This window comes from Engystomops pustulosus, chromosome 1 (assembly GCF_040894005.1).
Source record: "Engystomops pustulosus chromosome 1, aEngPut4.maternal, whole genome shotgun sequence".
In the NCBI taxonomy this organism is placed as follows: Eukaryota; Metazoa; Chordata; class Amphibia; order Anura; family Leptodactylidae; genus Engystomops; species Engystomops pustulosus.
This window is the reverse complement of record NC_092411.1, coordinates 262,926,421-262,938,587: the sequence shown is the minus strand read 5'-3', so window position 1 is coordinate 262,938,587 and position 12,167 is coordinate 262,926,421. Positions and strand designations below refer to the sequence as shown.

Here is a 12,167-nt window from a genome sequence, read left to right as displayed (position 1 = left end):
CATAATCACTGGCCTCATCGAAACTCTTGCCTCAATAGCATATGTAGATCTGTAATGTAAGGATGCTCTGCCCTAAATCCAATATTGGTAGTAGAACCTTGGTCTCCAAGGCAGAGGGTTCATGGGAGTTGTAGTTGTTTTACATATATTACACATCACTGATGTAGAGTGTCACATCGTCTATGGGAGAAGTACAGTCTCATTCATTCATCATTGTATTCATTCATACAAAGGGCATCTCCCTGCATTCACTACCCTGTGTACAGATCTTTAGACATTGCGCACAACCCGTATGACTGAATGCTACAGAATGATGTCCCCCTCTGACCTCAGTGGCAGCTGCCATACTGCCGCTAACAGAATTTCTCTCACATTCTCCTCGACATAAAATGTAGGGAGCTGAAGTGGCATTTTTTCAGGTTAATTGAACCAGTAAATTCTTAATGGATCCTTTTCATTTTGTTAATGTACGGCACTTTAAGGCAATCAGATGAGAGTGAGACCATAAAGAGCTTAAGTAATCAACCTGCAGCTCTGGCCATATGCATTCGAACACCGAAGAGCTCCAGAGAACCCATGTGTATGGTTATTTCATAAAATGGGGATGTGATTACTAAATTGTGGAATTTACACGTGAAGATCAGCGTATTAGAGGGTCTTCGGGCTCGACACTCTCATTAACATTAGACCACACCGACAGTATGTTTCTAGGCAATTACATACAACTACTGAAAATTACATAAAACTATGCCGCTATTATCAACCCCCTGTACTGAAGTAAATGTGGCCATATATAAGGGGTATATGCCTCTCTATATTTAGACTGCTGTGTCTAATGGTTAGTTATTCTTAAGTTGGGTGGTAACTGTTATCAAAGCTATATAGGCTTATATATGGGGGAGATGTATATGAAGTGTATGAGAGCACAACTTTTATAGTTGCACACAGCAACCAATCAGAGCCCAGCTTTCGTTTTCCCACAGCTGTTTATAATATTAAAGCTGAGCTCTGATTGGTTGTCATGGGCAGCTAGAACAGTTTTACCTTAGAAACGTTTGATAAATCTCCCCCCTGGACTGTATCTATGTAGGCCACAAATTTGCATAAAGAAAAAAAGGTTGTTCAGCTCACCACTTTGTTGTCGTCTTGTAGTCTTTGCCGATGCACGGACGTGCTGTGCGGGGACCAGAGGTAATAGACAGAAGGAAGGATTGTCCGGCGTCCAGGCAAAAGAGGATTTTCAGTTTTCAATGTTAAAATTCCACTTTATTAGAAAAACTTATTTTAAAAGCAATGAAGACGTCTCATAACAAAAAGAAATCTGACGCGTTTCGGACTATGTGCAGTCCTTAGTCGTAGCCTAAGTCAGATTTCTTTTTGTTATGAGACGTCTTCATTGTTTTTAAAATAAGTTTTTCTAATAAAGTAGAATTTTAACATTGAAAACTGAAAATCCTCTTTTGCCTGGACGCCGGACAATCCTTCCTTCTGTCACAAATTTGCATCCTTTTTCTGGCCCACATTTAATAATCCTGTCTGATATCAAGTGTTCTGTATCAAGGCTTGATGCACCTCAGCATTTGCACATGCCTCCTAAAAGAAATAGGGGGAATTATCACAGATTTTATGCCGCTTTTGTAGCGTACCAGTCTCAAAATAGTCACGATTCCTGGTCACCTTACACCACCTCCACACTGGGTAGCAGAATATATCGGGAGACCAGAGCAGGGTTTACATCAAGTGTTGGGGCTGCATGGGCAGCCAGATCTCGGCAGGTGTGGACCCATCTTGACAAGCAATGAGCCGATTTAGATTTTGAGCCAACATTCACCCCAGTGATGGGAAGGCTGGCTCCTCTAAGTGAGCTGGATCATTAGGATTTTATTGGGTTAAAGAAAGTGTGGTGTGCCGTTTAGGGGTGGGGTTAAGTGAACTATCGGCTCACTTAAGGGAACCGACTCCCGTCATTTACACGAAAGAGCCAGTTCTTCGTGGCGGCTTGTTCAAGAACGACCCATCACTAATTCACACCAATTTTCTGTTGTAGGATTGTAACCTTGCCTATTTATTGCTGTCGACAACGCTCCCTTTATAATAGTGAGCAGGATGGAAAAAAGTCCTTTACTTATACTACAAATAGGGCTATAAACATGTCTCCAGTAAGTTTAGTCAAACAGTTTTAATATCCTCTTATTTCATTACATTCGCTGGATGACACATCTGGGCCTCTTTACATTAATTTGGGCTGAACTTTTGTGCACATGCACCGAACTATTTGTCCGTGTTAAACTTTGGACTCATTTTTAATTGGTCTAATTCAGTTTCATAAATTTTTCAAAGTTTCAAAAACTAGACACGCCCACATTCTAGTTGGGAAATACCATGCATGATGGGAATACCGGCTCATCCAATAAAATAAAAGTGTCTACAATGAGAGACACTAAAATTTTGGTGCAATTGGCGCTGCTATGGAAGCTGTCCTACTATTTGGTGCAAATATAGACTAAAAACTGGTGCAGACACAATGATATACCTGGGTCAATGTCACAGGAGTGGTGAATTTGGCAAAGTAATATCCCAGCCTTGTCTATGCTTAGGAGTCCAGCAGATATAAAAATACATAAATGACAAGTTATACTGAATCTTTTCTCATAAAATTAGATATGAATCTGCTCAGCAGCTCCTCCTCTATAATATGCCCCCCCCACACACACAGATAAGACTGTAGTGTTCCCTTTAACAATATGAAGATGAATACTTCCCTCAGATGCCTCAGTTTCCTAATCTGCCTGTGTCCTTTCATTGAGGTCCTTGTCCTTTTTCATTCTCTTCACTTCCAGCTTGTTAATAGTTCCTGAGATAAAACGTATCAGAAAAAGGTCTGATGAGAAGAGACTATCTAAGATCAGCCGTGCTAAACACTGCTAAGCGCTTCATACTCCAGCGCTATCCTTGTAAAAACCAAGCGAGATGATTGTCCTCAATGATTTCTCCTCTCGGAATGATTTACAAGATGCTGTGTCAGCAATGATTTATCTATTGACAGCTAAGGATAATAAGATACGGGCATACACGGCGCTCGCCCTTTTTCAAATTAACCTACAGACTGCATTAGGCAAATTTGATGGCATAAAAGGATTTTGCCAATTTGTCTGGAAGCAATTCCTCTCTGGTCCTGTACTAAGAGGAGCATTTCATGCCACGGAGCAATTTAAACGACTTTGATAAATAGTCCGGGAGGTGAAAGTATTGTACTGTACATCTATATTATCACTCCAATAAAAAGCCAATTCCCTTAATTGCTGGCCAGAAGGAATCTGCAGAGCAGGAGGGAAAGTGTCCTCACTGCCCCTGTGTCCTCTTATCTTTTACAATCAAAACTATTCAGTATTGACTGAATATATGATCATCTATCTATCTATCTATCATCTATCTATCTATCTATCTATCTATCTCCTATCTATCTATCTATCTATCTACGGTATCTATCTATCTATCTCCTATCTATCTATCTACGGTATCTATCTATCTATCTCCTATCTATCTATCTATCTACGGTATCTATCTATCTACGGTATCTATCTATCTACGGTATCTATCTATCTATCTATCTACGGTATCTATATATCTCCTATCTATCCATCTCACTATCTTACAATCTTATCCATTCACTGTGCTTAGTAATCATCTATCTATCCATCTGCAACATATCTATCTATCTCATATCTATCTCTAGTATCTATCTATCTATCTATATCATATCATATCTATCTATCTATATCATATCTATCTATCTATATCATATCTATCCATCTCTAGTATCTATCTATCTCATATCTATCTATCTCTAGTATCTATCTATCTATCTATCTATCTATCTATCTATCTATCTATCTATATCATATCATATCTATCTATCTATATCATATCTATCCATCTCTAGTATCTATCTATCTATCTCTATCTATCTATCTATCTATCTATCTCATATCTATCTATCTCATATCTATCTATCTATCTATCTATAAAAATGAAAAAACGGCAGCACTCCATATAGTGAAAAGAAATGTGGTTTTTATGTGGAATAAAAACCACATTTCTTTTCACTATATGGAGTGCTGCCGTTTTTTCATTTTTATACTTCGTGGACTCTGCATGGGGAGAGTGCAGGATAGCACCCATAGTTCAATTTTTTCAAAGTGACTGTGCTGCTATTTTTTCTTGAATTTTATCTATCTATCTATCCATCTCTAGTATCTATCTATCTATCTATCTATCTATATCATATCATATCTATCTATCTATATCATATCTATCCATCTCTAGTATCTATCTATCTCATATCTATCTATCTATCTATCTCATATCTATCTATCTATCTATCTATCTATCTATCTATCTATCTATCTATCTATCTATCTATCTATCTATCTCATATCTATCTATCTCATATCTATCTATCTATCTATCTCATATCTATCTATCTATCTATCTATCTATCTCATATCTATCTATCTCCTATCTATCTATCTATCTATCTCATATCTATCTATCTCATATCTATCTATCTATCTATCTATCTAATATCTATCTCATATCTATATGTCTATCTATCCCATAATCAAACATTGCTCCACTTCAATTTTAGGGGGTCATTTATCTTTTCCCCCTTCCCTGAGCTCTTTTTGCACATTTTTTGTGAATCTATTTTTTTTGCACTACTTGATTTGTCTTTGTCAAATTAAGTTTTTTTGCGCCTTATTAGGCACAAATTTTATTAAAGGCGCAATTTTGTTGTGCAAATCATAGCATTGCCTTTCCTAAGCATGGTCAGGACTGGCGTGTTATTGCAGAACTATTTGCACCCATATAGGCGCAAATCAATGTTAAATATGACACAAACATCTGGAAGAAGGAGAAATACAAAGACAAATTAGGTGCAAACCGGGAAACTGCTACATGACAAACAGCTGGAGAAAGGAGCAACAAATTCCGCAAATACCCCTATGCGCTCAAAAAGTCACTAAAATGTAACCAAAAAAGGTGCATCAGACTAAGATAAAGGACCTTCTTAATCTTGTTGGACTTGACGTGCTATCTAACTACCCATCTAATATATCCATCTCATCTGTCTAGGTATCTATCTCTCCCTATATCTGTCCATATATTCATCACTTTCTCTTCCAATCACATCCATTCAGAATTTACTATAGGATCACAACTGGTATCTATCTAATCTCTCTCTCTTCTATCTCTCTCGTATATGTGTATGTGTATATATATATATATCAATAATCTAACTGTCTCATATCTCTATTATCTATGTCTATCATCTATCTATCCTTCTCATGTATATTCAGTATGGGGGATTTGTCACGGCTTGTATACAGGAACTGCGACTTCTCCGCCCCTGCGTCGGTTGGGCAGAGAAGGAGCGATGCCGGATCGTGCAATGGGCCAGCATGAGGCTTTCCTGCCCCCCACCTGGACACTGGCTATATCCAAACCTGGTGGTGCTTCTGCTGCAAATCACTGGTCTTAATAGATCTACGGATCACCGATTACATGGGGTTTTCATGCTTAATCTTGTGAGGGAGATGTGTCTAATTTTTTACAGTAGTAAGCAAATGTTTCTAAAAATAATACATTGCCAAAAGTTGTAAGGACAAATCTCGGCCCACCACAAGGCCCAGGGTTTTACAGGCCATTTCTAAAATGTCCGGACACAAAATATCTTCTACAAAATAACCGGCTCATGTGATTCCAATAGTGCGAGAGTGTAATTAAAAAGAATTTGCAAGGAAACCACCATATAAATGTTTTATTAATTCTGCGTTAAATGCCAAACATATAAAAAAATAACAGTTTTAATAAAAACACCACCTGCTGTGTTGGGGTGGTCTTCTCTTTTTTACGCTCCACTTCCAGGATGTTCTGATGCTGCAGGTCTCCTGAGAGCCTACAACGTTAAACTATTAAACTGAGCAGAGTTACAGTCACCAACTTGGATGGGAAATGTATTAAAGCCACAATTTTGTTTCCTACAACATTTATAGCAATTTTTTTTTCATGTTCCTAACAATAAAGTAACCAGGGAGCACTATACATATATAGAGCAGCTGTGTGCTGTGCATTATATGGTCAGTGTTAAGCGAAAATATCCATAGTATGGGAACCGGCAGAGAAATGTTAGGGCAACTCTACCCATCATAATCCTGATATAGACAGAGATGTACTCAACTCATGAAGGTCTTGTAACTGGGCTGGGTGGGCACCAATGCAGATGTGAACTTAGCTGAATGTAAATTGGTTGGCAAGAAGTTATTTTTTCAAACTACCCACAAATATTCTTGGATCAACTCAACTTAAAGGGAGAGGCCTGGACAGTTGCACAAAAAGAAAGTGTACCGTACTTACTCCTTCTTGCTTCTTCTTCCCATATTGCACCAATACTTTCTCCAGCCCAATAGTGCTCGGAGGTTATGGGACCATCTGCTTCCAATCCATGGCCTTCTTGGACCACTAGGTATCACTTATGAAGTCAGAGAAATTGTCCCACTTTGAGACAAGGGATTGGCCAAAGTGGGTCCTTTGAGATCCCAACACTTCTGGCTGGATGCAGAGTTATAAAGACCGCGAGTACTGGTGCGATGTGGGAACTGGCAGAGAGAGCGGTATAATTTTTGTCACCCCTACACCTAAAAGGTTATGCAGCATTCCTAAGACGACGCTTCTGACAGTGGTCTCCAAGTTCAACAATGGATCTCATCTGATCTAATCCTACATGTTTTTATCGTCTCCTGTTGCCAAAAACATTCCGATCTCCTGACTTTTTTTTTTATATTCATGGTGATTTATAGCAATAATTTTTATTAAAACTTAAAGGGCATCCACCACCAGGATGAAGGACAGTATGCAAAGGAACCCAACTGGCCCCCGGCTCCATAGGTGTCAATAAAACCTGAAGCCCCTCAGGCTCATGCTCAGGCTCCAGTTGCAATGAAACCTACCCCAAAGAACATTTCTTTGAGAAGACCAGATTTTCAGTTCCACCATATATGCATACTTACCATTTTCTATAAGATGATCATCATCATAGAAAACCATTTTTTATACAATTTTGGTTGGCTGTCTCAAAGAGGTTTCATTGTATATGTCCATTTACTTAATGTACAACCCATGATTCTGAATCTCGTACATCTGCATACCTAAGATGTTGACAGCTTTCCTACCACCCTGTTGTTTTAGCCGGATTTACAAAATGCACCAAGTTCATCAACTCTCCTTATCCATTTTCACACAATTATATCTCGTATCGTTGAACCTGATGGATGACGTCTGCGTACCCCTGCGACAAAATTGTACAGTATCTTCCGTTATTTCCCAAGACATGAAGTCACTGGTGGATATTCTGTAGAGATGGATTATGGAGAAGATTAAAGAGACCTCAATCCACCCCAGAGAGCTCTATTCATATTGTGACCTTAAACATATCCACAGTTTCTTATATTGGACTAAAAATACTCCCTCGACAGCTGGACTGAACTTGTCCCACACAAAGGAAACGGCGCGGGGGCTTAGAGCTAAGAAGCCATATTAAACAAGAATAGTATCTTCCCCCCTTTCTGGCCAAAGATAGTAAAAATTAACATGCAGCTGGCTCCTCTGATAAATGGATTCGGTTAGGTCACTGAGGGGATGCATGTGACACTAAGTGATTTACAGTCCCTTTACCTTAATGAAATTGTTTCAGCGAGATGACGCTGAGAGCTTTTAATGGATGGCTTTACTTGATGTAATGAAATTGCATTCCTTTGGCATTTAATATAAGGTGCAGTTATTATTTACTCGAGCTTTTCCAGAGCTACTGTTTCTATCCAGCACGGCAGCAGCATCAGCATCAGTCGGGTAGTAGCTCAGTGCATGGTGCACGCTGAAGACGAGCAGAGTGGAGGGGGATAGCTGCTACATAGGGAGGCCTAAACCGGTAGATCACACAGTCTTAAGTAGATTCCCCTTCATCTGTTCACAGGCAACTGGATTTCAACCAGATCAGCTGTATCGAAGATGGAGCGTTCAGAGCCCTGCGCGACCTGGAAGTGCTGTGAGTACATCTTATCTTACTCTATGTCTTCGAGCAGCTTATGACTTCATGTACTGGGTATTTCACTATCTGTTATCATCTTGTCATTATATTGTGATGACTATGTATCGATAACTTTTTCCTGCATGAAATGATAATAGTAATACACCAATAATGTATGGCAGGGGGAGAACATGGTCAGTTCTATTTGTAAACTTGCAGTAAAGATGTAGGAGGAGGTAAGGAGTTTATAGACCTGGCACATATTGCGCCAGTCTTGCCCCGCCTGTTTGTATGCCGCAATGGCGTACACTGCAGATGACGCATAGGCGCCATCTTTTATAATGCACAGATTGATGTGATTGTCATTGTATTCTTCCACTATTTTACTCTATATCTGAGTCTTCTTTCTATCTCACTCATTTTACTTCATAATATAATCTTTAGATAAGTCTATAAACAGGTGGCCGGCGTTATCATTTCTTTATGTAGAAGACATGATTTACTTTTCACCTGCATTCGGGGCAAAAACTTTTTTACAACTTTATTTTCGATTGCCTTTTAAAAAGGATTGGTCATAGGGAGACACATGCATAAGATATACTCCCCAGTATATACAGCAGTGTCCTTAAATAGTGTCCTCATACAGTAAATGGAAACATATCTCATGGTTAAGACAGATAGGCTCCATAAGTCCAAAATGGCAAAGGATAATGGCACTGGAACTAGAAGAATTTGTCAAAATTGGCCCTTTTTTGTAAAATATTATAGTCATTATCCAGACGGTCCCCTACTTAAGGACACCCAACTTACAGACGACCCATAGTTGAAGACGGACCCCTCTTCCCACTGGTGAAGTCTCTGGATGTTACTATAGTCCCAGACAGCAAAAAATGTTTAAACTCCAATTGTCACTGGGGAAAAATTTTTTTGTCTGCATCTGCAATTATAAAATATACAGTTTCGACTTACATACAAATTTAACTTAAGAACAAACCTATGGACCCTATCTTGTATGTAACCCGGGGACTACCTGTATTTGCATGGTAAACCCCAAAAATAACTTGCTTATTCTTCCCCAATCCTGTAATCCTTAACTTATGATACCCCTAAGAAATAGCATTGCCAGGTTCTAAATCCACTAGTTTAAGGTTATTGGACTGAGAATTAGCTCGTAGCTTCCTAGCGGCCCAACTATCTCATGCAATGAGCTGCTTATGTAAATATCAGTGCACGAAAACATAGCCACACATAGGATTGATACAACAGATATTTGCAAAGGAGAGGGCCATGGGCCATGTGTATTGGCCAAGATTGCCTGATCATCATAGGCAAAATGAATGTAAAATTATGAAAGAATGTTCTGTTTTAGAGCTCAGAACTAGATCTAAAATTTTTGCTACAATGTAACAGTATCGCCTATAGAAGTGCTCCACCAATGATTCTAACAAATAGTGTCTTACATAAAAAATAAACCAAAAACTCCATTCAAAAGTTTAGCAAAATTGAACCAGCATAAAGAGATTTCCAAACCTCGCATAAAAAAATTGTTATGACTTATTTTAAGATGAATTTCCAGCTTTCACAGCCCTTTTATGTTTTATATTGTATCGCAGATTGCCAAAAACCTGGTTTGTTTTTACCGGCCCTACGTGTAAAATCCGATGTTGTTAAGATTTTGGAATTTTATTTATAGAATGTAGAAATTTTTCTATGAAAATGAGATGCATTGAAAAGTACCATAAAAGTAAACAGTGGTGAAATATAGCTAAAAGTGAAAAAATAAAATAATATTATAAAATGGTTCATAATTAACCATTCAACAGTAGAGGGAAACAATGGTTTTTACACCTTTTATTTTATTTTTATAAATAATGTAATATTCAATTTTTCTTTTAATAAATTGTATGTATTTACTGAATCCACCAGTGGTTATGAAATCGCCATATTGCTCAATAGTCCAGGGCAGAACCAATGTCATCGCATTAATAATAAGAACATTTATATAGCACCATCATATTCCATAATGCTTTACAAATGATAGGGGACATATACAAATCTAATATTACATTACAGAGTACAAACAGTCATATGGAACAATAAGAGTGAGGGGCCTGCACACAAAAGCTTACATAGCATTACTTAAACTTGGCAATACCATTGGCACCACCATAGTCAAAGTGATACCGGAAGCTTGCTCAAGCAACATTTGCTGATATAATTTAGGCATATACAGGCAGCCCCCTACTTAAGAACACCCGATTTACAGACGAGCCCTAGTTACAAACGGACCTCTGGATGTTGCCAATTTACTGTACTTTAGCCTTAGGCTACAATAAACAGCGGTTACAGTTATCACAGGTGTCTGTAATGAAGCTTTATTGTTAATCCTGGTTCTTATGACAACCCAACATTTTTAAAATCCAATTGTCACAGAGACCGAAAAAATTCTGGCCTGGGATTACAATAATAAAGTATACAGTTCCGACTTACATAGAAATACTACTAAAGAACGAACCTACGGAACCTAACTTGGGGACTGCCTGTATAAAATCTGGATTTGTACCACTTGCCATTTCTGAACCTCACTTGTAAGTTAGGGTTGGGATGTCCATGCTTGGATAGATTTTGGTAGCCCCTTGATATACACAATGTGCTCCTTTGACAGCATTGAAGACAACCTCATCGTAAGAAATGCCAAAATCCCAGGTTTAAGTCCTACCAAGGTCAACATCTGAAGACAGTTTGCATGGGTTTTTGTAGTTTCCTCCCATACTCCAAAGTAAACTAGAGTTTTAGGAAAGCAACCATGTGTAAAACAGCAAAAAATGATTGTCACAATAGTATGGTGGACTAATATTTTTGATGACAAAAATGCAATTATTAAGAAGCAACACTTGTACGTTTCTTAGTCTCTTGGCTGAATATTACATTGTAGAAGCAAAATATATAAGAAAAATTAAATTAGTTCAAAATGTAAAAAAAAACTATATGAATAATGAACATTTATCTACCCGTGTAGACAAAGTATGTTCTGAAAAAAATTGTACAGGCTTCTCTAACCTTCATATGACCTTCATTGAATTATAAGAGTAGGCCAGGCAAATGGCCACCATGCGGTCTCTTAGAAGTAAAAGCGAAGAAGTTGTAAAAAAAGAAAAAAAATGTAAATCTTCCCATTTACAGGTTTTTATCGTTAAATTATTTTTATAGATGGTTGAGGTCATTTTAAAATTTCCCTAAATTTTATGGATTAAAAGTCCTAATGGATCAAGTGTTTTATATATCTGTAGGGCTTAATACCTAAAATACCTGCATTATGTAGCGGTTGGATTTATGGCGTCCACACCCATGCCCACTGCGACTTATAAAAATCTGCTGATGTAAGTGGGAGGGACATGTTTAGGGAGTGGGGGGCTGGAATAGTCTAGAAATTTGGAAGGGCGAGTCCACCCTTGATAAGCGGAAGACACACTCACACTCCTCCTGCACAATGCGCATTCCTACTGGTGTAGTCAAGTCCTCCGACGGAGCCCCTTTGCACATTGCTTATCTACCGAGAAGTGGAAATATGATTACGCAAATTAAAGGCAAGTCTGTATAGGATAACTTAAAGGATACATTTTGCTTAATTTTATAGATTTTTTTTTTGTTCTTGTAGGAATAAACTACTGTTTATGCTTTATAAATTGTAACTGTATATTTAAAGTATATTTTTTTAATATAAAAATGAACAATTTTGGTACCTTTTAGATACTAAAGAGATTTGGAATAGTAGAAGTCACTGCAAATTTTATTCTTGTCCACCTAATACAAACCGTAGAAGATTTTTTATAACAATTATTTTGTTTTTAGAATTTTTAAGTCTTTGTGTTTTAATAGTTTGGCTCAATTACAAAATTTTAATGACTACAGGCAGTCCCCGGGTTGGATACAGGATAGGTTCGTTCTTAAGTTGAGTATGTAAGTCGCAACTGTATACTTTATAATTGTAGCCCCAACCAAAATTTTTTTGGTCTTAAAAATTTTGGGTTGTCATAAGAACCAGGATTAACAATAAATCTTAATTGCAGACACCTCTGAT

General features: G+C 37.8%; 1 protein-coding gene across 8 annotated transcripts in view; it reads left to right on the top strand.

The window, feature by feature from the left end:
• Window positions 1-12,167, top strand: part of SLIT2 (slit guidance ligand 2) — a 213,507-nt gene that overhangs the window by 138,910 nt on the left and 62,430 nt on the right. For all 8 annotated transcript variants that reach the window (XM_072126021.1, XM_072126022.1, XM_072126026.1 and 5 more), the window contains one exon: window positions 8,033-8,104. In XM_072126021.1, the coding sequence (XP_071982122.1) occupies window positions 8,033-8,104 (72 nt within the window). The remainder of the gene's footprint in view (window positions 1-8,032; window positions 8,105-12,167) is intronic.